At 40.7% G+C, this 27,660-nt stretch overlaps 3 protein-coding genes across 5 annotated transcripts in view; 2 read left to right on the top strand and 1 right to left on the bottom strand.

The window, feature by feature from the left end:
- The window catches only part of LOC145451797 (baculoviral IAP repeat-containing protein 7-like), a 186,829-nt gene that overhangs the window by 90,443 nt on the left and 68,726 nt on the right, over positions 1-27,660 (top strand). The gene's annotated exons all lie outside the window — the stretch shown is intronic.
- LOC145451798 (baculoviral IAP repeat-containing protein 7-like) lies at positions 12,137-22,167 on the top strand. Of its 2 annotated transcripts, XM_080330037.1 has the most exons (12): positions 12,137-12,297; positions 12,765-12,924; positions 13,414-13,591; positions 13,669-13,681; positions 13,803-13,852; positions 16,460-16,542; positions 16,812-16,997; positions 17,357-17,649; positions 17,723-17,822; positions 20,823-21,059; positions 21,474-21,661; positions 21,778-22,167. In XM_080330037.1, exons 1-12 carry the CDS (start codon positions 12,231-12,233, stop codon positions 21,972-21,974), a joined length of 1,752 nt encoding a protein of 583 aa, XP_080186163.1. In that variant the 5' UTR covers positions 12,137-12,230; the 3' UTR covers positions 21,975-22,167. The 2 variants fall into 2 exon arrangements, with proteins under 2 accessions (XP_080186163.1, XP_080186164.1); XM_080330038.1 differs by lacking the exon at positions 12,137-12,297 and having other exon boundaries at positions 12,796-12,924; positions 13,428-13,591.
- Positions 25,085-27,660, bottom strand: part of LOC145451816 (uncharacterized) — a 29,912-nt gene continuing 27,336 nt past the window's right edge. Inside the window, exons 1-3 of one of the 2 annotated variants that reach the window (XM_080330058.1) lie at positions 26,575-26,713; positions 26,412-26,510; positions 25,085-25,892 (exon numbers count right to left, since the gene is read on the bottom strand). In XM_080330058.1, coding sequence (XP_080186184.1) covers positions 25,570-25,892; positions 26,412-26,510; positions 26,575-26,590 — 438 coding nt within the window. In that variant the 5' untranslated portion in view covers positions 26,591-26,713 and the 3' untranslated portion in view covers positions 25,085-25,569. Of the gene's footprint in view, positions 25,893-26,411; positions 26,511-26,574; positions 26,714-27,660 lie in introns of those variants that run through there. The other variant, XM_080330057.1, reaches the window with a different exon arrangement.

Raw genomic sequence — 27,660 nt, 5'->3', positions numbered from 1 at the left:
GCATTCCATACCGATTTAATCATATCATGACCTCATTCGCTGCCGTAGAGTCTGTCAGTGGTTATTGATTAACGCGTCACCTACAGCGACCTCGTAACTTTAAAGGGAACGTTGGTTGATTTCATGACGATTATTGGATGACTATGATTAATCAATTGCACCGGACTAGCATGCGGATATGATAAAAATACGTTTTCGGAAACCTATTCTGTATCTGGATCGGATTTCGATTATGCTTTTGAAGAGATGGATTTCGAATGTGTATTTTGTGTTTAAGCAGGATTTCTAATACTATTCTAACGGTCACGCGACCTTCGATGAATTTGTTGTGTATTGATTTGAATAGCTGATTGTTGGTACAGAACTTGAACATGACTTTTAACAGTACATTCATATTCTCATTGACTCGATAAGGGGCACGCGAAGAGTTGTTTGAGTCAATTAACATATGAATGTACTGTTCAAAGCCGTGTAGTGATTTGGTAAAACTTTTAATAAAATGATGATGATATCATGCTTGATTTGGAACTTATTAAGCGTATGACGATAGCTGGATACTGAATGCGGATTTGGACACATACTTCAAGCTCAAATCAGCACCAGGATTCGGATTCGAAAATACAGAGCCAATAGAACAGGCTACAGACCTTAAGTAGCAAGATCGTTCGACAAAGGTCACTGAATTGCTCACTGATCTGTGACGCAGGTACTCCAGGGTTGTTCAAAAATAACTTTTTCTGGGATTTCAGCCACTCACTGATTAAATTGTCAGGTTACCCTAAACCAGCGGTTCTTAAACTTTTTTCCTCCAGCGCCCCCTTTCAAAAATTATCGTGTTCCAGCGCCCTCCCCCAACTTCATATTGTAAGGAATGTAATAAAGACAATGAGTAAGAGGGAGGGCCGTAACAGCACTTCGTCAACCCCCCTAAAAACGATTGTCTTGCGCACCCATAGCGTGATAAACCGAACTTCTGAGGGCTTCGCCCCCACGAACCCCATATCGTGATTTTGATGGTCAGCAAAGTTTGTGTGGCCTGGTCGCCCTAAGGACCAAAATTTTCTATAATGCATGAATGAATAGGTGGTAATTGCATACATAAGTCGCTATAAACTTTTTATCCTCTCAGCCCACGTAATCAGATTTACCAGTAGCACTGAGTGAGCTGTTATGTAGGGAAATAAAGGGCACGTAATTAATAATTAAACATATTCGGGCGCGCCCGCAGGTACAATTATTCTGTATCAGGGCCGTAACAGCACTTCGTCAGCCCCCCCCCCAAAAAAAACGTTGGTCCTGGGATCCCATCGGGTGATAAACCAAACTTCCGGGGGACTTCACTCCCAGACCCCCATTAGGCTGTCCACTATTTGCTGATAGCCTATTAGGTATCTACATTGGGTGTCCATTTATTGAGGCAGCTATCCTCGCCTAGTCGCGCGAAGCGCGAAAAATTTCACTAATTAATGATTGAATTGGTCAATATCATCGGGAATTGCATGTAAATTGAGATTAATTTTTATCCTCTCTCTGCTCACGTAAACACATTTACCGGTAGAGCTGAGTGAGGTGCAATGTTCCCTCTAAGCTGCGCACGTGCGCAGTGCTGACACGGTCTCTGCGCACAGAAAATCTACGTTGCGCACAACAAATCCGAAGTTATTACCTTTTTTTAGTCGTTACGCACTGTTGTCCAAGGGTCAGCGCAGTGAGTTGTTAAGTGTGCGCAGGCCGTAGACTCATCAAAACTTAAAGCGAACATTGTGAGGTTTCTTGGAAACTGTAGGGTCCGTTACTAATATTTAAACATATTCGGGCGGGCGATCCCGTTGGTATGACTTCGTTGCATGATGTTATTTCGTGACCCCCTGTTCGCAATATCAAAAAATATAGAATCGCTCAACGGGGATATCGCCCAACAGGAATATCCCTGTCGCCCAATCGCACTAAACTAAAAGACGCACACGATTTCAGATTGGTATTTCTTCACTGACATATAATTTTTTCCCTGCCAGATGGAATTCGTCTTCTGGGGCTCATATTGCCAAGACAGGAACATTCGGTGTCAGTCATTTAGGCGCCCATGGACAATTAAACCTATATGTATTTTGAAGGCTATATGTAACGATGTTTTCGGTGTTAATTTGCTCTGAATACTCATTAAGGATATGTCCTATTACCACATCATCTACTGCGAAGCCATTTTTCTCCAGCGCCCCTCATACCGCCCCCTGAGCCCAGCGCCCCCATATCGCCCCTTGAGCGTTTCCGCCCCTTCAAAATCGCCAGCGCGCCCTGGGGGCGCTGGGGGCAAGGTTAAGAACCATGCCCTAAACCAGCGGTTCTCAACTGGGGGTCCGCGGACCCCTAGGGGTCCGCGAAGCAATTTCAGGGGATCCGCGAGACCTCTAAATTTTTAAAAAGCAGGGTTGTAACCAAGTCACAAAGCTCCGAGTCACAAGTCATTCTCACTTTTACGGTTTTGACTCGAGTCAAGTCGAGTCATTTTCATTTCACCACCGAGTCAAGTCCGAGTCCAAGTCATCGAGCAGAGGTTCGAGTCCGAGTCATGGTATTATGACTCGAGTCCGAGTCCAAGTCATTGTGTTGACTGCTCAGTTTACAGTTAAAGTCTTGTTAAAGCCACTCTTCTAACTCTGTTTCGTGATATTGAATGGTTCGCATTTATAATATACTAATTTTCGTCACTTTTAACAGTTTTTGGTCGCATTTTCAAGTACCAGTACCAATAGACGTAATCCCAATAGAGGTCTTACTTAACTGTTCTTCGAAATTACAATGAAATATCGGTCTTGGCCGGTTGAATCTCGAGTCATATGACTTGGTTCGAGTCATGCGCAATGACTCGAGTCCAAGTCGAGTCAATTCACAAATTGCCTCGAGTCGAGTCGAGTCATTTCCGTATTTTGAGAAAATGACTCGAGTCAAGTCGAGTCATCAAAAAATCGTGACTCGAGTCTGACTCGAGTCGAGTCATGACTCGAGTCATTACAATCCTGTTAAAAAAGTTGATAACCTAATTTGAGAAAGCATGAGGCAGTTTCGCACAACAACTGCTAAAACCGCATGACTCATATCATAATAATAATCGTCTGACATGGACTATCGTAGTGTGGAAACTCGTTTTCAGTGCCAATTTTCCAATAACCTTCTGATACAAACATATTGCTGTTTAGAGACGTTTTGTTTGGGTTTGTGGAAAGAATAAAGATATGGAGATATTAACGTCAATCAGGGTGACTTCATAATGTCTGCGAAACCTTCTCGATTTGAAGTTGTCCGTCTCATCAAATTAGTGAACAGTCGTTTGAAATAAATATTTACGAAGGATTTCCAAAATTTTTCCCTATGCAAGGAACAGCTTCTTGGAGGCACAGAACTTTATTATACAATTGAATAGTATATTCATATTGAAATGAAGCCGAATATTTTCGGCTGACACTCGTCATAAATCGGTCAATGATATACCTGCTCTTAAATCTCGGCTATCAGATTTGGCGCATTCTTATTGCGGATGCCCTATCGACAAGGCTGATTTTTTGATGAATAAGGAGTGTTTCGTTGCTTGCATTATGCTCCAACCCTAAAATTCATATCACCAGTTATATTGGTATGCCGCCTTGTCTTGGTAATGTTCAATTGTTCATGGTCGAAAATGTTTGCTCGTAAATATATATGTAAACCCGAACAAAACAAGTCGTTTCTCTGGTTGGAAAACGTGGATCCATTCTTCGAAGCAAGAAATTTGTCTATGCTTTTAGATTAGGAATTCACTTTGACGGTACAAACTCTCTGGGGGCATACTTCATGAAATACAGCAGCAATATTAGCTTTGAAATAATAAAAGTTCACCAATTTATACATAAATAGTATGATGTTTTCTTCAGGAAAATCTATTATATTGCTGTTTATCACAAGCCTGCAATTCATATTTGCACAAGACAGATGAAGGTTGCACCATAATAGAGCTAAAATTGAACTAAAACTTGAGGGGGTCCGCGAGGGTCCGTGACGGTCAAAAGGGGTCCGTGAAACCAAAAAGGTTGAGAACCACTGCTCTAAACGATGCACACCTCATTTGGTTCTATTCTAACAAGTGTAACCCGCCGCAGAGCCAATTAAAATTTTTAATTTATTAGGAAAAAGTGAAAAAAAAAATCAAATTTTTCTGTCAATCCCATGAACTTGTTTGAGTTGTCCTCAAAAACGATGCAAAACAAATTTGACTCAGCTCCGACTAGTAGAAGCGGAGTTACTTGAGATTTTCGTTGATAATTCTCGGATTACCCACCAATATGGCGGAGATGTGAGTGAATCACATTCGAGCGAGCAGTGATGCAACAGAGGTTGAGAAATCATGCTTGGATTGTAGGCTTGTATTCACATCAAAATCGATGATCAGACGCAAGATAATACACGGCTGTGTTAGCCTGCAGTGATATGCCCAGTAATGTTTGGCAAACCGTGTTTATAGCTCCATCCATGTCTCATTTCGCTGTTCGTAGAATAGTTGGTACCGAAAATCCAACGAGATCGATTCGGTATAATCGGTAACGTGCCAGAGCACTCTGGCCGCGCAATATGCAGGGCAAATGGTAGTGGTGAGATGGCAGAATTCCCTAATACAAATACCTGGGGTCTCCGGGGATGAAGCGACGCATCTGAAAGTCGACAATAATGTGTCACGAGAACTACTTCGCTTGCTAGAAGAATATGGGCACTGGAAAGTTACACAGTTGCACACTCTCTCCCGCAGGAGTGCTGAACGAATATTTTATCGTACTATACTATTGTGCTCCTCTGGTGAAATCTACATTGACGTGCAGAAGAATCTTCTATATCAGGGGAAATCCCTGGTAGACGTGCGTTCTTAACGTAGAACTCTCGAATTGCGACATCACCATGATATAGCAAACTTGTTACACGAACTGGAGAGGCACGTCGAATTTCGATGTTACATAGAACAGTTGTAATCGCATAGTCATGTGAAATATGGACAATTGAACATTGAAATATAACCTAAAATGTCAATGCTCTACACTACATGCACCACACTTTGAGGATGGAGGGGAGTGATGGGCATGTAATGACAATCAGGATAAGATATGGGGGAGCATAAATCTAGATAGATTTGAAAAGGAATATGAGGTTAAAGACTTGAGAGAGATTCGAGATATGGAATATGGACCATATGGCTGCTCCGAGGCCTGATAATTTCAAATAACTCCATGACTATGATAAAATGTATTGATACACTCGTCAAATTTATTGCGGTAATCTTCGGTTTAATAGAAAATTATTTCTACTGCACAAAATATCGCGATGTTGGAGAATTATCTCCGGAAAAATCAATTTTATGTACGGAGATCTTCTCTTCGCAATCAGCTGCGTCGGCGGCAAAATTTTATTTCGTCGCAAATTCAGGATTAGGATTAACTGCTTTTATTGGGCGTTGTACCTGATCGCGGCTATATTAGGTAGACTATTCCTCCTTGGCGTTCTGGCAATTTTAAACTACAGTAAATTCCTTTTAGCTTGCATACTATTTGCTCAAGCTATAAATCTTTATTTTTCAGGCCTTGTCAAGGGGAAGTGCAGCTTAGTTGTGATAACACGACGGATGAATAACATGGAGCATTCGATCCTTCCACCACGGAAAGCACCGACTCAAATGCATATATTAGTTCTATAAAGTGTGAATTCAATTCGCCTTGAAACCCCCAGTGGAAGCAGCAGAGTTTAAGAAGGATCGTAAAATGTCGGTTTCGATCCTACATTTTGTTAATGAGATATGGAGGAATAGAAGAAATAGTCGAACAGAAATTGGCAGCTTTACATTTTCTTGTGTTTTCTCATCTGACTTTAATAGCAGCTCGAACACTATTTGTATGGCATAAATGACCGGATAGGGGTGCGCGTCTTCGTAATTTGGTAGCATGTAAGCAAAAGCATATATAGTGTCTTTTCGTAAGTCGCTGGAGTGCTCGTACTCGGAAACCGGTAAAATCTGGTTATTATGCTTCCAACTGAGTTGGTTTTGTTATTCATATTGCTTTGCATAGCGCTATCATACACGTTAATATTTTCAACGAGTGCTCTGCCCAGTCACACACTTCAACGGTAAGAAACAACATTTCTCTCAACCCACTATGTTTGATAAGTTGTTTCCTCGCATCCGCTTCTCCATCCCCGGTGGTTTATAAAATATTATATATTCTTTTCATAGTAGGGTAAATATTTAAGTATTTACACCATCTCTATCGTACCATCGAGCACGGGATGGATTGAGTATAATTTACGATCACTATTGAATCAGTAACACGATTCAATGTAACGCAATACTCTCGTAAGAGGGAATTAAGTATCCTGAGTCAGCTGAATTATTAAAGTCACGGGGAATTTGTTCTTTACGTCACAACATCCACGACGTTGGTTGGATGGAAACGAGAAGCTGTTTTCACTATTGCATGTACATTGCACGGTAGCACGAGACTAGGCCCAGATTTATTGATATTGCTTTGGCAAAATGACACAAACGCTCGCTTGGTTTGAGGGGGAAGGGTGGGTGGATCACATTCATTTAACAGCCGTGAGTAAAAGTTTGTGTGAAATTTGTGAATTACAACCACACAAGAGTGAGGATAGGTAGAGCGAAATGCATTGCAAGATGTTGACTATATCACGGAAAATAAAAATATCGCATGGCCAGCGGGATAGTATGATTAAAATGATGAGGCGGGGTTGGATTTTACACATCGCGGAATTAGCTATACAATTTACCCCATAAATACTGCATGGGAGCTTTTTGATTTACACCGGAGGGGGCAAACACCGGCTCGCGGACAAAAATAGTGCAGTCCGTGACAAAGTGCCAATTTTGAATGGTGTGCAACACACGAAATTACGCTTAAGTTTTAATAAACCTCATTTGTCTGGTACGTTTCAGTTCAAGTGCTCAAGGATGACAAGCTCAAGTGGGCTAATATATAAGGGAAAACACACTAAAATATGCTTTTGCTGACCTGGTACATGAATATTGTTGAAGCGATATTACTTCAGATATTAATAATTCTCGTGTTAAGTCCGACTACCAATATAATTTTTGAACACTACCATCACCTTTACTATAATTTTCATAGAGGATTGATGAGCCTTGAAATGACTGGAAAAGCCTATATGTATAACCACCTTATATTTATATCTTGCCCGCTTATGAAAACTGATGGGCTCGAAAAATCAATGTCGGACAGTCTGCAAGGAAGTATTTAGGGCAGGAGTGTCTAAGATACGACGCGGTAATCGATTTCGCGAATCAATTATGAGTAGATTGACAAATACTTGCATTATTAAGCATATATATAACAAATATTGGGGATTGATGGTAAGAAATACATCCATTGCATTAAATATTCCCATTGAGACCGCAAATTTCTAACATGCTCATATTGTTCATATAGGCCGCATTATAACCATCCGAGGGCCGTGTTGTGGTTTTACTCTAGTCGCCATTAGAAACAAATCTCTGGAATTGACATAATAGTAATCGTTAACAGAAGTGAAAACGACAATCCGAAATCGTTATGCGGGCTACATAAAGAATATAATAGTAACACAAAGATATGATTCAAATATCTGCGGTCGCACTGCTGAATCACTTCTGACGCAAAAGAACCCCTATCTACAGAGACACCCGAATCGGAATTTAGTAACATGGAATAAAATTCCAACGTCCGCATTTACGGTTAAATATTTTGTAATGCTCACAACGCATACGCAAACGATGGGTGCATAGAAATATGCCCACTAATATCGCCACCATTTCTACCTCCCCTTTTGGGCCCTTTGGGTGTGCGTGCATACACACTATTCGCTTAGACTATAGAATGGCTCGATAATAATGTATTCAAGTGAAAAATAAGGGCGTGGTTTTTGAGGTGACATTTTAGAAGCATTTGACTGGTGCGGCCCGCGAGCGATTGGAATGTTTGAATCCGGCCGCGACACAAGTGGAGTTCAACATCCCTGATTTACGGTATATATTGTATTTTATATTATGCGCGCTAAAATGGTTTGTATTTAGAAAAAGTCTTATATAAGATTTTATCAACTATACATAGAACGTTACTGATTGATATCGCACCGTGTGTATCAGCTATAATTTATTGAAAGCAACAGAAGTTTTAGATAATGCCAATCCATTGTCCAGTATCACTGTATGTATATATATCCTCCAATCGGGAACGTTACACTGGTTCTTCATAAGCCCATCGTGGCGTAAGATCTTTCAGGAAATTGTCCAAACGACATTCTTTTCTAGCGACTCAGTTTAAACGTTACACGACCGTCAAAATTCGTCTTCTTTCATAAACAAAAAAGCCTGGTATAATATTTAAAACGGTTTAAGGTAGCCGCAATGTGCCTGTGACGTACATTTTCTCTCTAAGTTTTACAATGCTTTACGATAGTATCGCTGAAATACTCTAATTTGTATACGAATTACACAGCGAAGTCCAATTAAAGATAAAATTGATACATGTTCGACTTCATGATGTTTATCATGTGCAAACACTCACAAGAAGTCGGAATCCTTTTTTGTAACATATTTAGCGTACATAGCTCGGAAACGTTGCTGAGGAAAAAAACATCTCCATGATTGCCCATATTTACCACAAACTGAATCATCCGGTTGAGATATTGTCACTTGGATAAAGCCTTAACATGCTTGGCTTAATGTCTGCTCAATTGCAATACCATATGCGTATAATAATAATTATTGGATCGAAAAACTCCATTCTTCATCGATTCGTATAGGGACTTACATCACATGTTTGCATTAGCGCTTACGCCATGTGACGTCGACGTCGCAACAACACCAGATTCTTGCGCCAGCCGTTTGTAAGATGTCATTACTCGGTGCGTCATGAATTCTGTACATTCATCAAATACCTGAATGTTGCAAAACACCGTCATTTCGATTTCATACATGCGTTGGAACCGGGATGGAGACAGGGTTCGCTGGAACAGAGTTTAAGGTCCATGAGTTACAATTTTAACGTGCAGAGCCAGATGCTGGCGTGGAAAATAACATTTACTGCAGTGCATCACTGTACCTAGTCTACCATCACCATAGCAAATTTCGTCCATGTACCATATCCTCGTAATCATAATAATGTATCTTTAACACGAGTTGGGTTGTCAACCAACACGACGATACCTCCTTTTTAAATCAACGGTGATTGTTGTTAAAAGATATCTACCAAGTGTTATGTTATTGAGAGCGGTGTGAATTGACAATTGGTTAGGTTAGTAATTATTTGGCCTTACCTAATGTACACGTCTGTGGCGTGTTTTAAAATATATAATTTCAGTTGCTTCGGACATTCACAATTATGTCATTTATAAATGCATAATTATATCCAGATTTTGGTGGTTGATTTAGAGTGCAAACCAGTGGTGTTCAACCGAGGTTCGAACGAGTATCGTCCGCTTAGCCAGTCGCAGGGCATTACCGGAGGTCGAGACCGGCACCCAACTCAGTGTTGAAGGTTTCTTTACATTCTCCTGGCTCCCCTCGGTATCAGATCCACGTATGGATTGTCTTATAAAAGCCTAGAGCAAAAGTGGACACAGATCAGGAGTCATATAAGGAATAGCGACCTTGCGCAAATTACCATAACAATCGAGTAAGACCATGAATACCAAAACAACAGCAACAACTGAACTTATATGATTCGTGATGACAAGCCCGTCTTGGCCGTGATTGGCTGCAGGATTAAGGCGCGACCAGTAGTACAATTGTTACACTTGATGTGGTGGTAGGCCTACGTAGCGTGCAGGGGCGTACACAGGGGAGGATTGAGCTAAATATTGAAACTTGAAACCCCTTTATCTTGAAATGCCTTATCCATCTTCGATATTGATTAGAAAATTTGCAAACAAACAATTGGTCAATCACGCCATTGCATTTCGATCGAACAATACGATCTTTAGCACTCTATAGGACAGCGGTTCTCAAAATGGGGGAGGGGGAATTTTTCGCACTACGACGATTCATCTTCGATTTATAGTTATTGCTCTGTCTAGACCAGGCCTGGGCAAAGTGCGGTCCGTGGGCCAAATTCGGCCCGCGAAGCTATTCTGTGCGGCCCACGAAAGGTTGCCTGGAATTCAAAACATAAAACTTGCTTTTTGTACAAATAAAACCATAGTGTAGCTGTATCAACCGAGCTGGAAATTCATTTACTTTGAAGCCTGTTCATTAATATGCCACGATTACGTTGCCTACGTATCTCGCATGCGTAATCCAGATTCAAAATGAAGGCAATGTGGCAAACAAAGTGGGATTAGCAATTAAAGTCACAGGAAATCACTCTTTCCATATAGTTTAGTTCAAACCTTCTTCGTTGTCATTGTCACATTGCACATTATACGGTATGTGTTTCAAATTGTGATACGTTTCCAGACCCCTAATTCGTGAAACAAGTCAATCAGTGCTCGCGATTACTATATGACCCATCATATCCATCACACATAAAGGATTAACGGACATGCCAAAAAAAAGAAAGCCAAAAACTGAAATTCAGAGGATAAGATTTAAACTTTAGAGCACTAAATAGTTGTATACTGGAGACATGGGTAAACCCGTGCTCTTAGTTTTTGCCGGGCATGTCGCCAATAATAAACTGATACTGATACTGATATTACGTATTTTAATTAAAGTCGGTCTTATGACAAAAACACGAAGCACCCGGTCAAGTGAGGGCGAAGTTCAGAAAAACTGTTTCGCTTAACATTAAGGCTATATTTAAACTGTACACGACTCGGAAGGCAGCAACCAAGAAGATCAGCTTTGTACTATTGCATATACATTTGAGTGAAGTCGTTCTCGAACTGGGGGCGTGAAAGCATCAGAAGAGGCGCGAAGTTGACGTTTTACGATTTTTTTCGCGCTCCGCGTAAATTACCCCCCCCCCCGCCGCTTATAGTTATTGCTCTGTGTAGGCCTATTGTCCGACTTTGATATTTCAGAATGCTCTCATCAACAGTCATAACAACCCATAACCTGCCATGCCATCAAACTATTTGATGGGATTGCTAGCATTCTGGTAGCACATTTTAATAGTTTGTGATATCATGATAATAAGGGAGTGGTGAAAATTTTCACTATCATAAAGGAAGGCGAGTCTAAAAAAGTTTGAGAACCACTGTTTTAGCGTCTTAATGCAAGAACGTGAATAGGAGCTTAAAGAGAGTTGAAAATGTATCATGTTAACATTGTTTCGAATCATGACGGCAAATAGATATTTTGTTAATTAACCGTCATTTTCTCATTACCTAACATTACCGCAGTCACTTAGCAGAATTTACGAACAGTGTAATTTAAAATACGCTGAACTATATAGCTAAAATATTTCACTCGGCCCGCCAACGTATTTTCTATACTTTTCATTTGGCCCGCGGAGGAAAATAATTGCCCACCCCTGGTCTAGACTCCGAATTTCATATTTGAGAATTGTCTCATCAATAATAGTCGTAACCTTACATCCCATCAAACTTTCCATTGAGATTGCTTGCATTGCTTGCGAATTTTCTTTTGGGGACTTTGTGAAAATTTGGGGCTAGTGCTCAGGTTAGCGAAAGGGTTCGCCTTCGCTGGGTTAGTAAAGGCTGAGAACCACTTGTTTTGACCATTTTTCCAGTTAACTCTCCACAAATTAGAGTCACTATAGCTCGCGCATAACGATCGCAAATATAGTTTCTAGATCGGGTCTTTACATCGATATTGCCCTGGTCAATATTATTGATAGAGGCTCATTAAAAGCAGTCGAGGTGGATATGTTCTGAGACCTTTTTACTTTTTTGAGGCAAATATTTCGAAACGTAGTTTGTTTCCAGTCTCCGAATAACGAACAATTTTGCATGTTATTTCATTTTGCAATTGAGAAAGAATTGAAAAATACAGTTGACCGCCAAGGAAGTTAATGGAATCGGTTGTTGAGAATCACTGCGTTCGGGGATGGTTTTACGATGACTCACTCTGCCTGTTGTCCTCGGCCCATTACGCGTTACTGTTTTTGGTAGTGATATAAACAGTAGGTTATATGTGCATGATCTACAAGATATACATGTTATTTCAGAAATATTACGGATTACCTAATTATTTTGCATTTTCATGAAGACTATATTGTCCGGACCTTCGATAGATAGCAATGGATTACGGTCATTCTTTGGTGGAATCTGATGGTACAAGCATGGTCACCACGAGAGACGCTCCAGGTATATATAGAGAGGGCCCTGCAATATGTTTACGGTAGGAGTCGACAACCAATTTTGCTCTGCAGACCGGTTTCAAATTGAGCCGCAATTTTCAAAATACATGAATGTCCAACATTGAAAATATATCACGGCTAAGAGGGTGCTTCGCTCAGTAAAACTGTAACACGCGCATGATTCGATAAATTTGATCAGTGTCGTCTTTTTAAAATTTTATTAGCGATCTTGACCACTATAATTCTGTGCCTTCACTTGACTTGCAAAAGTGCAGGAACCTTTCGAAGAGCAGTAACAAATTATTCGTGGTTGCCGACCACTCTATTACGCTAAATATCCCTTTCTGCTGAAATAGTACGTTACGTTACGTTACGCTTGAATGTTTATGTTTATATTACCTATAGTTTTCCTAGCAGTCAATATTTTTAAGTAGGTGACGACTATTGAAACAAATATTGCATTCGCTCATTCAGGTCAAAGCTGTTGGTATATACCTCCCGGAGACCACAGAGACGAATATTACAGGCTCGGAACGTACGGGAAATTTCCCGATGAAGGAATAACGCAGATGGCGGACATGGCGTCGGCCGGGTTTTATTTCACCGGGTTCAAGGACAGAGTCAAATGTTTCAGGTATGCAGGAAATGGTATGCAGATGTCTATCTATAATGTATATCATGTGTTGTAGGCGATATACTTTTGTGTTATCATATATGCGAAGTACAGGGTCAATAGCGTATCCAGTACTTCCGATGTGATTGAGGCACTGATAAATGGTTAGGCTCGGCCATCAGTCGGATTCAGCCGTTTCGCACCAGCTCTATAAAACCGTGACACGAAATTATATGAGATCAGAAAACCGCTGAGCATTTCTGGTTATTGTCGACCACTTTTTGTAAAATAGAGCCGTCTGAAGCATGTGACTTTGATGACAAACATTTATATCCCACCATTGAGCATGACATATATAGAGGTAAATATGCAGTAGCAGCAGCTTCAAGAATAATGTCGGCAAAATAAATGAATCCATGCGAAATGATCAGAACAAAAAATATCGGGTAATTACCCGATTTACTCAAAAATTATCGTTAGAGCTGAACGTCAATAAATTGGCATCAACAGTTGCGGGATTACAGTTGAAAATTGGACGCTGGACGATGACGGAAGAGACCCAGGATGGCATAAAAGCACATGCAATATGGCAAGAGGATCAGAGAGTCAGAACGTGGGCCTACCGGAACCTAACTACCGTACCGTGATTCGGGACTTGAAAGGACTAACCAGCATCGCGTCGAATCCCGTAAGCATTTCATATTTATAATATTGGGTATGATTAGAGCTTATAAAGCATGTAATCAACTATTCCATTGTCTACAGGAATCCAGAGGGGGTGAGTGCAATGTGATTTACATTAATATTACTAATTAATATTCGATTTTTCGGCTAAATAGATACATTAGTAAGTTGATGATACCTCAAATTTCCAATATCAAATCTTGTTATTCATGCAGGCACGTCAAATATTAGCCGAGGGCTTCCGAATATTCGTGAGGGTTACCCTGTGAGTACAGTCGTGTATTTGATGGTAAACTATAAATCGCAACAGTAATATTTTTCAATGATTACGTGAAATGACGATTGCATATACCACAACATAAAATAGATAAATGTGATGCCATGCTCGAATAAATATTCTTTATTGCCGATGTCAGATGACGTATAATTCAATTAACAAGTAGTATTTTATCCTCTGACATACATCTTTACATTACATACGCTAGAAGGACTACAGAGGTCCAAACGCCTATTTGTCATATTCCGGTATATCCAAGGAGATTACTTTCCCCATATCAGCACTCTCTCTAATTGGCAATTGTCACAGATTGGCCGGAATACTTTTGCCAAACATTTTGATACATCAAGTGATGTGACCTTTATTCTAACATGTTTTGTCAATGGTGTGTGTGTGTGTGTGTTCCTATTTTATAACCTAAAAGAATGACAGGAGAGAGTACAGACTCAATATTTTTCTTTTCCTTCTGTCCGCATGCTTTGCCATCTCGGAACACTGAGCCGGGTGCCTTTATTTTGTACATGCAAGCTAATGAAAAGCTATTGCAGCTAATTAAGCTAATGAAAAGCTAATTAAGCTAATGAAAAGCTAATGAAAAGCTAATTAAGCTAATGAAAAAGTAAGCTAATGAAAAGTAAGCTAATGAAAAGCTAATGAAGCTAATGAAAAGCTAATTAAGCTAATGAAAAGCTAATTAAGCTAATGAAAAGCTAATGAAAAGCTAATTAAGCTAATGAAAAAGTAAGCTAATGAAAAGTAAGCTAATGAAAAGCTAATGAAGCTAATGAAAAGCTAATTAAGCTAATGAAAAGCTAATTAAGCTAATGAAAAGCTAATGAAAAGCTAATTAAGCTAATGAAAAAGTAAGCTAATGAAAAGTAAGCTAATGAAAAGCTAATGAAGCTAATGAAAAGCTAATTAAGCTAATGAAAAAGTAAGCTAATGGAAAGTAAGCTAAGTAAAAGCTAATGAAGCTACTGGAAAGCTAAGTAAGCTAATGAAAAAGTAAGCTAATGAAAAGTACGCTAATGAAAAGCTAATGAAGCTAAAAGCTAATGACGCTAATAACTATGCTGTAGCACGGGGGCCTTTCGACCCGCCTGGCGGGAGCAGACCTTTTAACGTGGCCCATGTATTTTAAAGGGAGTTTGGACTTTGAAAATTTTCGAGCTCGCCTATAATTTAATGTGGGCGACATAACTGCCGCAACTTTGACGCGCGTCGCCTACCCCAAAACACGCGGCCCTATGGCCAACCGGCTATACTTGCTCGGATCGGTCCCAGATTTCGTGTGAGCCTAGTCGTGGGGGGTGTTTGGCCGAGTTTTTTTTTAATTTTCCGAAAATTTTTTCGGACTTCAATTTTTTTTCAATTTCGTCGCCATGTTAAAGGATAGGGAAGTTGGACTCGGTCGTTTTTTCGAACCAAAAAATGTTTAATTTTTTTTTCGATTCCCACTTTTCTGGTATCGTTCGACGCAGCGGACGCAGTAGAACATGCCGGTATTCTCGGCGTGGCTCTAGGACAGGGGTGGGCAATTATTTTTCTCCGCGGGCCAAACGAGGAACAGAAATATGTTAGCGGGCAGAGTCAGAAATTTTAGAATATCCAGCGTATTGATTTTATTTCTAAATTGGAAGCAGTGTATTACACGAATTGGTGCTCAGTGGATGTGTTCATATTGAGGATTGACAAAGTGACGGTTAATTACCCAAAGAAATATTTATTTGCCGTCATATTTTGAAAGAATGCTAAACATGATACATTTTGAACTCTTTTCAAACCCCTATCCCCATCGAGATGCACGATGCAAGAGATGTCCTGTATGCCCTAATGGCGCGAAGCGCGGAATTTTTTCATGGTTGATGATTCAATCGGTCATAATATTGGTAATTGCAGATATATTGCCCTGTTTTTTAAACCTCTCTCAGCCCACGTAGTGGTCTACTCAGTTTTACCGCTAGAGCTGAGTGAGGTACTGTCTTGGAAATATTCGGGAGGGATCGTTGGTATAATTACTTCGTTACATGTTGTTATTTCGTGACCTCCCATCTGCTATATGAAAAGATATTGAAATCGCCGAAGCATACCCAACTAAAAAGACGACCCCGATTCCCGATTGGTATTTCTTCACCGGCAAATATTGCCTATGGAAAATTGGACTTTGTGGTTTTCGGACAGCATAAGGGTAGTCCTTTTCGGCCAAGGGTTTCTAGCTGTCGAGCTTTATTCCCTTTAATTAGTTAATTTGATCAGCAGCTGCAATTGCAGTGCCGTCTCGGAATCCCGTGTTGGCCTAAAGTTCATTTATCTTGGTGCGTCGTGGCGCGGTTATGGCTAACGCCGAAACGCCCATTCTAAAAATCATTGAATGAAGTTGCACAAATTAAAAAAAATACCCTATAATTTATGTTCACTCATGAAATAATTTTGGGCGTCCGTCGAGCTCGCCACGCACTTGGGGGGTTTGAGGTGCGGTAATTACGGTCCTAAGGATAATATATAGCTTATTGTGTTGTCTAGGAGTTGATCTTGTTCTCTCTGGAAAATGGCCATATGGTCAATCATTGCGACTGATTCGTGTAATTCTTTCAGGAAACAATCTTCGCAAACATCGTCGATGCGGATTTCGAGAGAAGGCTTCGAACTACAGACCTGAAGAGTGAATACCAGAGAAGGTATGATTAATTGACTTTTTATCGCATAGTGTCCTACAATGGCGTGGACACAAGCAGAAATCACGGCTCACTGCGATTGGTCTACGTCACACTTTGCATTTGGCCAAAGGCAATTTTACAGTAATTTTTGACCGATTTGCCTAGCGCGAAAATTGATAAAATTGGTATCAATCGAAAGCTACTGCGGTGCTGATTGGAAAGCGTAAAGTTAACTACAAGTTATATTCTGACTTGACTGTAGCCTAATAGAATATGCATTCTATTTGTAGGAGAACGTTTGAGAAGTTTCCGTCCTACCCGGCTCCGAACCTTGTTGGCGAATTGGCGAAAGATGGATTTTTTTATCTTGGAAATTTGGACAGGACACAATGCTTCTCGTGTTCCGGAGTTTTACGGAACTGGGGACCGAACGACGATGTCCGAGAACAACATTCGCAGCATTTTCCACGATGCCGGTACGTAGACCTGAGGCAGCGCTAGCCAGCATTCTGACTTGGTGAAGCTCTTCTTGTATTAACCTAAGATTCTAAAATGAACATCTGATATGAAGGGAGGACCGTATTGCTGATTCTTAGACCCACAATTCTGTTTTTGATTTGAAAATTAAATCGAAATCAGAGTCCCAGACATCTCAATCATGAATTCTATTTTGATCTTGTCAAATCCTTATCTGATAGTTGTGATCAGGAGCCATATGAAAGTCGCGATCATTTTAAACTCCATTTCCAAAGCCATATCTAAATTCGGTTACAGTGTGCTGTCGTCTGCACCCGAATCCCTATATACGCTAATCTTGAGCGATTATCACATATAGGTTGGTCAGAAGCTTGGACGGCGGAAACATGCCGATGGACAACGAGCAGCGTTCGCTTTTCGACAGCGAACTCGCGGAGAGGCTGCGGCACCTCGCGGAAAACACCGGAGAACCACCGGATCCGTCTCCGGACGAGCAGCGTCATCTTGCGGAGTATTTGCCATGCATCTCGCCCTGTAATCCGCACATGCAAACCTTCGAACGTCGACTGGCCACCTTCGAGCGGAATTGGCCGAGCTCGAGAATAGACGCGTCGGTACAACGCATAGCACGGGCCGGATTATATTATCTGGGTACAGATATCTTATGATCTTCCTGACCGGTGGGACTACATATACCTAATTGCTGCTTCATTCAAATTTTCAGGTCAAGGAGACAAGACCAAATGTTATTACTGCAATGGCGGTCTCCAGAACTGGGATCGAAACGACGATCCGTGGACTGAACATGCTAAGTGGTTTCCAGGGTAAGTCAACACTCAAGTAATCTTGATATTGAAGTTCTGTACCTCTAAGAAGCTCTTCAATTAATAATATAACCAAGTCTGAGCTGGAAGTGCGCATGGCTCTAGCAGAACAATTCGAATTCAAGGTTAGCAGTAAGCGGCTAGGCCTGTAAACAGGGTTGCCATACCGTCCTTATATCTAAGATTTGTCCTTATTTTGAAGGGTCACGTCTTAGAAAACTCAACTGTCCTTATTTCTAAGAAATGTCCTTATTTTCGACTTGCGTCCTTATTTTGTCTTATTTTCATCCGCTATAGAACTTCGATCGCTTTCCTCTGGTATCTGTGTTGCATATTATTCTAAAATTATGCTTTTTCGTCGATAATTTATGACATCATAAATGAAGGGAACTCTCGTGACGTACATACCACAAGATTTGACTTCTAAGTGGCGAGATAGCTAGGGCAGTGACTGGTGTTATAGCAGTTTCTTCTGTACCAAGCTACCGCAGCGGACGTTATTTAGCAATAAAGAGCAGTACCAGGTTTTTTCTAAATTATATTGTACTTGCGCATATAGTTTTAGCTACAAATTAGGCTAAATCTGATTAGTTTAAATCAGTGGTTCTTAACGTTTTCCCTCCAGCGCCCCCTTTCAAAAAGTGCCTGGGTCTGGCGCCCCCCTATTTTGAGGACTGCAGTAAAAACAACGGGTACGTGGTCGAAGTCCGGTTTAGGATAAGGACTTCAATATTATAAATATTTCACGCTTGAATTGCGCCAGAGGAACGCTCGACTAATTAACGATATAATAATTGTATGAGCTATATTTTGGATCAAATCATGGTTGTTATAATAACCATCGGGTAAGGCCTACGGGCTCACACTATTTGGTTCGAGTTCGATGTACACATCCCGAATTCACCTCCGCGATTGGAAATACGGTGAAGTTAGCTGTATTGGGTTTTTGTTTAATTGCTTTGTGTGACTACTTTGTGTGGTACTGAACCAAGGTCATAACTTGAACATGAATGTTGGTCAGAACACTAAGCATTATCATCCTTTATGATATGATGAAGAAATATTCTAACGATTAAATTTGTAGCTCTCAAGTATATTCAGTTAAACATTTTGGCCAAAAAGCTTCAAAGCATCTTTAATGTAAATTTTTTCAGGATTAAATTATTAGGTTGCCTAAAAAACAAGTGAAAGCGGCCGCAGAGCTTATTTGAATTTTTGAATTAATTATAAAAAATAAATTTCAAATTTTATTGTCAACCCCATGAAATTGTTAGGTTGCCTAAAAGAACGACACATGACCATTTCTGCTAGCTTTCAAACAGTAGAAGCGAAGTTATTGCAGTTGAAACATGTGTATATGCAAATACAGCATGGACGGGGAGTAATCCCAGAATTATTGATGAAAAACTCCAATAACTTCGCTTGTACCGGTTGGAATATATGGAACTATTGTTCTACTGTATAATCATATTTCCTTACTACACCATCTAATGTGAGGCCAATTTTCTTCATTGCCCCCTTGAGCCCAGCGCCCCCCATATCGCCCCTGAGCATTTTCGCCCCCGTCAAAATCCAAATCGCCCCCGGGAGGGCGCTGGGGATAAGGTTAAGAACCACTGGTTTAAATGAACAGGCGAAAAACGTTTATCGTGAAGATTATGAGAGAGAATTCAAAGGTAGGCTATCTAACGAAGCTTGAAGGGCGAGTGTTTCGCACAGCAAGATCTGCAATTTTGACATTAACCTGAAGGCCATAGGAAGACCGCTATTTCATCTCACATTGATGCCCCAAAACACCAAAAGTGTGTCATGATGATTAATTTGAGCCAGTCGATGAATAATAATTTCTCCACAAGTCGATCAGCACCAACGACCACATACTACAAGGCAGCTGCTGCAGAGGGTACCTGGGCATTCCATACTGTCAAACACCAGCATTCCAGCAATCATTCCCCACCGACGATTGCACATCGCAATTGTTCAAAGCAATATTCCCGATTCCAACATTGCAAGTAAGTTTTCTTCGGCCAGGACCAAGACTAGAAGCATTGTTACTGGAGTTTTTGCTCCATACGCTCCAAAATGAGTTGGTCTAAGCTTGGTGTACGGCCTTTTTACGCCTTGGTTTACGCCTCTAACGAGGTGAAGAAGTTTGGTTTATCACCCTAAGGGTGGGTGGGGGCGGGCTGATGAAGTGCTGTATCGGCCCTGAGTAAAGGTAAACCTAGACCTAAGCTGTCGTGAGATCCATGAAGCACTTTTAATAACAATAAGGAGTTGCTGGAGCAGATTGTTTCTGGTGCAAAGTATGGAATGTGATATGCCACGGCTGGTATAAATACAAAGTATGTACAAAAACGATTTTTCATGCTAATCTAATTTTTCGACTGTCCTTATTTTTGGGTCCATGTCGATGGCAACCCTGCCTGTAAATCTAGTCATCCACAGTGTTAGATTGAGCGACATGAATGGTAGGATCACATGGGAACTTTCTGCGCTATTAACTCGTATAGATTCGTACAGAACGCGAACTTTAGACTTCACACACTATAAACGAAAATAATATTTCGCTGAATTACACCATAACGCGCAGGGTGAAAATCACGTGAACGGCACCTTCAAGTATCAAGGTTTTCTCTCAGAACCCATTCAAGTAGGCGAAAACGAGTAAATTGCACCAATTTGTATGTAGGTGTATCTCAAGGATGAGTGACTTCTGTTTCGTGTACGCCCAAGAATTCTCAAAATTGTGGTACTTGTAAACGGGATCTAATCTTTGCAAAGACATTGCGATTTGTGACTACTAATCCGACAATATGTTTTACGGACAGTGATACAAAAATGGCGTATGTTTGAATCAGCATCGTCACGCCACGTAACGTCATATGCTCGTGCTCGCAGCGAATAGGTCAGCGGTATCAGTACCATCCCTACTGGAATCCCAAGATGCGGTCACTCGGCACACCACGAAACACCACTCACAGGTATTTTCATTTTCAGTTGCGAGTTCGTACTTCGGCACAAAGGACCCGACTTTGTCCGGTCGCTATTCGAAGCTCATCCAAATCTAAACCGACCGGCGATAAGCAATGCGGTTTCTTACCAAAACATACCACCTTTTCCACTCGGCAGCCCTCCAGAGTCAACTCCAACCCACGAAAGTACGCCAAACGTGGATATTCGCCAATTTGAAGCAATGGGGTTTACTCAACAGCAAATTCATCGCGCCATATCGAAGTAGGTGATAAAATTATACTGTTGCGCAGACAATATACGTATATCATAGTTAACTATAGTAAGTATGAGACATTAGGTGTAGCCTACATGGCCTACTCATAGCAAGTATTAAATTCACAAATTGAGAATCTATTTATAATGTCATTTAACTAAATATACAAATACATACTGGGATCGATACATGCAAATACATTTTCAAATTTAGTGAAAGTGTTAGATTATAAATTACATGTTCATTATATCGCAAAACTGTACGAGCTTCTACATCAATTTCGCTATCAATTTTCATCTGCTTTACAAGAGATAAAGTTGCGGTTCCAATCAGATGTCGCCATCATAAAGTTCATCTTATATCGATTACGGTAATGTGGAAATTTTCAGCATAAGTAATGCAAATTCCCGTTTATTCAAAAGTACGCGATTGCGAGGCGTTGATGTCTCTTCGGAAGAATTGCTACAGTACTTATTGGAGGACCATGGTCCTAATTGTTCGAGCAACGAACAAAATGCAGCTCAAAAGCCAACTTCCATGCACGACACGCAGGTGAAGACTGCAACTGAGTCAAACTTGGATTCACACATATCCAGTGAAAATGCAAAAGGTACGACTATCTATGTAAAGTTGAGTAGTTCACAGTTGTTTTCGAGATACCTCACATCATTAGCGGCAACTTACCGGACCCAACACATATAGCAAACCATATTTGATTGGTTTCAGATGAGTCCCATGTGGCTGAAAGTCTCCGACAAATGACGAATAGGAGCCTGTGTCGGATATGCAAAAGAAGAATGGCAGTGATTGCTTTAACGCCTTGCGGCCACTTGTCTATGTGCGAAGACTGCTCGGCCAATGTGACGAGATGTGTCGTCTGCAACTCTCGGATACAAGAAAAACTGAAAGTTTATCGTGCATAATTGAATATTTGACAAATAGTCCCATGGCTGTTTTGTGTTCAGGCTTGGGCTGCAATCCACATGTATAGGCGTATATGTCATTTTGATTCCCTTTACCAGTTACGTCACCCACGCCGTACAGTTTGTGTTTTATTTTATTATTTGTGTACATTGCAATTAAGGGCGGAGATAATAAAGTTGGATTAGCAATAAAGTCGATTAGCGCGTTCGTCAGGATTTATCAACCCATGAAAAAAGGAAACCGGTTGATCTCGGCGCATAAAGTTAGTGTTAATCTCATGATTTAACAAACCGGAACAACTACAGATTATTACTAGTTACTAGTTATCTATAGAAACTGCGTACACTGCGTACCATTCATTCCTACGCCCAACTATTTCCGATAATGACCGTTAGGGGTGTTCAAAAATGACTTTTTTCTCAAATCGTACTGGCTACTTGATAAAATTGTTAGGTTACCTAATTTAAGCCTACACACAAAATTTGGTTCAATTCCAGCCAGTAACCGTTTTGCCACAGGAGAAGAAAATTTCTATTTATTATATAAAAATAAACAATATAAAAATTGAAAATTTTCTGTTCATCCCATGAAAATGTTAGGCTGTCTATAGAAACGATGCTCACCTAATTTGGTTCAATTCCAACCAGTGGAAGCGGAGGTATTGCCGTCGAAAAATTTGGATTTGAATAAAATAGTATTTACGATGGCACCAATAACCAAATTTGGTGAGCATCGTTTCTATGGACAGCCTGACACTTTCATGGGATGTACAGAAAATTTTCAATTTTTTTGTTATTCATTTTTATATAATAAATAGAAACTTTCTTCCCCCGTAGTAAAGCGGTTAGTGGCTGTAATTGAACCAAATTTTGTGTGTAGACTTGAATTAGGTAACCTAACAATTTTATCAAGTAGCCAGAACGATTTGTGGAAAAAAGTCATTTTTGAAGAGCCCTAATGCTCATATGTCCACGGACCTTAATTAGCATCTCTTTTTACCGTCTCGTATACCTCTTTTGGCGTGATAAATTATCTGATAATTATTACATTACTCGCCCTATTTCTGGTGAGAATTATGCTTTTCTGTTCGTGTGCCGAAATAACTGTTGTCTTGCAATATTCTTTGTTGAAAATGACATGAGCATCAATCAGCGTATATAAGAGATTGCTGAACGGCGCTTGGCTAAATGAATGTGGACGTCGATTGATATGAGCAATAAGCATTTTTTCATGGCTGTCGGTCGGTTTCTCAGTATTCCGGAATACGCTTATAATATAATCTTACCATTGAGTGTTTAGGTAGAATGGTCGCAATGCAGACGATCGGCGTTTTTATTATTATAATTGCCTGTGATGGCTTTGGTCGTTTTTTTTAAATCAGCGTCACAGGGCTCATACAGCATGAGAAAGATTCAGAAGTCGCAGACGTATATACTTTTTGAATTATCTATCCAGTAAGATTACAGACAAGGTTGTATTAGTATCGTAATAAATGCTTCGTGCTATTCTATAGGTCGTTCCAGGCTATCGCTCATTTTCAAATATACCTCCTTAACTAAACAACAGAAAACGTACTATTGATCTCTATAGATCAGTGGCCGGGAACCTTTCTCGACCGAATAGCCATATCGGCCCGATATTTTCAATTGTAACTCCCAAAGAGACGCTTAGGAGTACAGAACTTCATAACACATTTGAATAAAATATTTATATTTATTCCCGAAGCTTTTCGGCTGACGCTCGTCAGGGAAATATCGTCAGCAATAATGCGAGAATTCGAATAACTATGTTCAGCAACAATATATATCGCTAATTATGACGTCACACAGAAAATATACAAAGTTAGGAAAACGAGAGAACTGCAGCGTTGGCATGGAGATAGCGAAGCCAAACAGGTTGTATATTGTTGCTGAACATAGTTATTCGAATTCTCGCATTATTGCTGACGATATTTTCCTGACGAGCGTCAGCCGAAAAGCTTCGGGAATAAATATGAATATTTTATTCAAACTCCCAAAGAGCCATACATGTCTATCAACTGTGACGTCACAATTGAACATCACTGGCGTATTGGTAGCACTAATATCGTAATGTGCGCCATATTCTTCTGTCCACATGGGTAGGTGGAGTCAAACATGCTCATTGCAGCAAGTACATACCCACCGTGTGATACGTCAGTGACGTGGTGTTAGGGGAGGCCAGGGAGGCAGAGCCTCAGATGTCGTCAGGGATTAGTAAGGGACAATTGTGAAGCCTTCAAATGTTATTGTTATTTTCTATCGATGTTAACGAATGACGAGATTTTAAACACTTTTATAATTTTCATATCTATTGCTCGAAAAGAAAGCGCGAAATGAGAGGTAAGGCTAAGATGAGACACAGACGGGCCAAGCCTCACCTGAGACAGCGCAACTCATTGTAAATAGCTTAAATTTATAATCACTGATATTAATCAGATGCAGTTGTCGCGCTGATTTTGAAAATCTGAGTATTGATCTGTATCTAAAATATACGGCATAACGTAACGTTGTGTTGCACACCCACGTTTTTACGGCGGCGCTAGAAAGCCACTAACCAATCAAGAAAATAGATAGCCATGTCGTTGTTTTAATTTGAATTTGGAGTTATGAATGTCACTTCCAAGCCATTTTATTTCTCGGCGTGGATCGGAACATAATGTGTATTTGAAAACGTCGTTGTCCTACAAGTGTCGCAACGTCTGCTATTTTCTTTCGTCAATCAAGCTATCGCGCAATCCCCGATTTCTAAGCGCGCGATGGTGAGTGGGTCGAATTCGCGAATGGTGTTCGTCGCCGGCTTGACACCAGCTTAAATTTGGGGATTTTGAAAAAAAGGCGGTACGAGCCACCAACCCTGGATACTCCACTGTCTTGACCTCTCAAAGACATGCTCATGCGGCCACGATAATAATTATTTTCGCCTTCACGAAAATATACTAACAAGTTGCTGCAACATGGATAAACCAGTTACAAAATTAAAAATTTCCCATAGAGCCATATCTTATACCCGAAAGAGCCATAGGTTCCCGATCACTGCTATAGATGTTTTTTTTAAGAATCCGATCAGCAAAATATCACATAACGAGCGATTGACTATAGTTGAGTATTCATTTATTCCGGTGGTACAGTGCGTCGAGCGGAGCATTTCGTATACATATATGAATAACGAAAAAAGTTCCAGTTCCTCCGGACCAGTGGTTCCCAACGTGGGCGATTTGGCGGTCTAGGGGGGCGAAAATGACGAAGAGGCGACAGGGGGCGAAAATGGACAAAGGGGGCGATAGGGGGGCGATGGCGCGTCAAAACGGCTGACCATTTTTTTTTTTAATTTAGTTACAAAAGTGCGTCAAATTAGACATCGAACCGTACAGTTTGTATGCCCAATTTTCGGTACGCAAAATTTGGGGGGCGATGATCGGTGTTGACCTTGAAAAGGAGGCGATGGGTCGGAAAAGGTTGGGAACGACTGCTCCAGACATTACATTGCAGGAAAAATAATTATTCAAAGTATCATCCGAAACGCAGATTTTTTCTCTGTCGCAGCAGAACGCCTGCTACATCCATCCATGCTACTCTAATTAGCGGCTCGTTTTTTCATGTCACCCGTTGGCGCACCCACTGTCACGAGACGGTCCGCATACAACACGCATCCGTTCACAATATTCTCTGCTTGTAAAGTCTTTTTCTCGTCTAGAATCCTGTTTCGCCCATCATCCAATACCATTCGCAGCTGCACCTCAGCCCCTTTCTTCTCCTTGATTGTGTTGACGACGGCCTTCACAGTAGAAGAGTCTGAAAGGGTGAGACGAACGGTGGAGCGATCTGATACCACCCGGACTGTCAATGAGATTCTGCTTTCTCTGATGCATGACCCTTGAGGTACGTCCGAATCATCGTCTGAAAAATAGTAACGAAATTGACTTAGCTTCAATCACAAACGTTGCACATGTCATCACTATCATATCACGAATCGAGCCCATATTATCTATATCTATCCGTCAACTGCGTTCTATATTTATCGTCTTGGCATCATCACCCTTGCGATTGTTTCCAAGTGCACCGGTCTTTGGCATAGTGTTCAATTGACTTTTGACGACCATAGGAGTTTACTACCAGTTGAAAATGCTGACAAATCGTGTTTCCAAAACTATTGGATTGAAAGCACTACCTAGTTTCTAATTTCGCGGAAGTTTTGTTACCGCAAATGTGCTACTTGTCGCCATGAGGCGTATGCCATTGAGAGTAAAGATTTCCCACGTCTATTGTGGCACATAATGGTTTTAGTGATTCATTCGCATTTTGTCAGCCACCGCAGCGACAAGTTGTGAGAATTCTCCAAGGTAATATTTGTTTGCTGTAGCGGCTAGCGTTATGCACCGGTGAAATCCGTTATTATCGAAACATGATTGGACTTACCAAATGGTAGTGCCATTGCCACACAGCAGTGATTCCCGCCATCTTTTTCTATTATACTGCAGCAGAGTTCACCATAGGTCATCACACCGATGACTCGTCCTGCACAAAATGATCATGTCATAGCGTTGGAATCTGAACGAAATACAAAAATATAGAATCTCACCTTGTGGATGTGACATCGCACCGGCACTCCAACTACCTGTTCTAGAAGACTAGTAAAATCGCAATGAGGAAATCTTTTTATGCGTAGGTTGGGAAATCGAACCTGAGAATTTCCCCATAGTTGAGGTACTAGTATTTTACTAATGTCGTTACGACTGCGTGATGGTTTATTAATAGCGTAAGTGACGATCTTTTTTTTTAGTCAACCAACGGAAAATGTGAAAGAAAGACTTCGTATTTCAAGTCTGAAAATTTTGAAAAAGTGTCCTTTCCCGATTCCAAAATATGGTAATCCTAGAATACATTCCCATTGCTCAAGTCCTAAAATTAACCACTCTGCAATAGTAATGCAGACTATACCTGCCTGCATGGGTGGCGAGACAGCGCAGTGGTATAATCCGCGGCTGCAACACCAATGGGTGCGGGTTCGAGTCCGACCGTGGTCGACTTCCGAATTTCGATACCTAAGTGTTGGAGGTTTACCTAGGCTCCTCCTCGCCACCTCATCCGCGTCAGCGGTGTCTTACAAAAGCCTAGAGGTGGGCCGTGCTATAAGTCGGCAGTTACGGAAAATAAGAAGAATATCGGCCTGGTGTAAATGACCATAGTAGTCGACAAACACCATGGATACCCCAAAAACAAACAAACCTGCCTGCATAGTCATCGGACGAATGCTGCTAATATACTGCAATGAAATGCTGCGTCTGTGCATAACGTTTCTTTGCGTGGTGATGTGGCTTTAGTGCTTCGTGCTTATGTAGTTAGATTTGCTTGGTCAGGTGAGACGCGATGCATCATTTCCGCGTTCTATTGATGTAGGTTCACTGTTCAGAGTTCAGCTTTAATATCGCACATTTATTATATTCTTTATTCCAAGTAAAACAGATAAATACACACATATTTAGGCCTGGGGAGCAACCTGTCCCCGAGTACGATGGCGATATTGGAGTATTTTTTTCTAAATTTCAGTCAAATTGTTATTCCCACGCAGTAGGCTACATGAAGAGGTCAGATTACAAAATTGCGGTAGATGAAAATTTGGTAAGGGTTGTAGAGATGATTAAAAATGAAGAATGGAAATCACAGT

This window comes from Botryllus schlosseri, chromosome 12 (assembly GCF_051294905.1).
Source record: "Botryllus schlosseri isolate E-star chromosome 12, Bs_hap1, whole genome shotgun sequence".
Lineage (NCBI taxonomy): Eukaryota > Metazoa > Chordata > Ascidiacea > Stolidobranchia > Styelidae > Botryllus > Botryllus schlosseri.
Note: the sequence above shows the minus strand (reverse complement) of the source record. Positions and strands in the feature narration are given on the sequence as shown.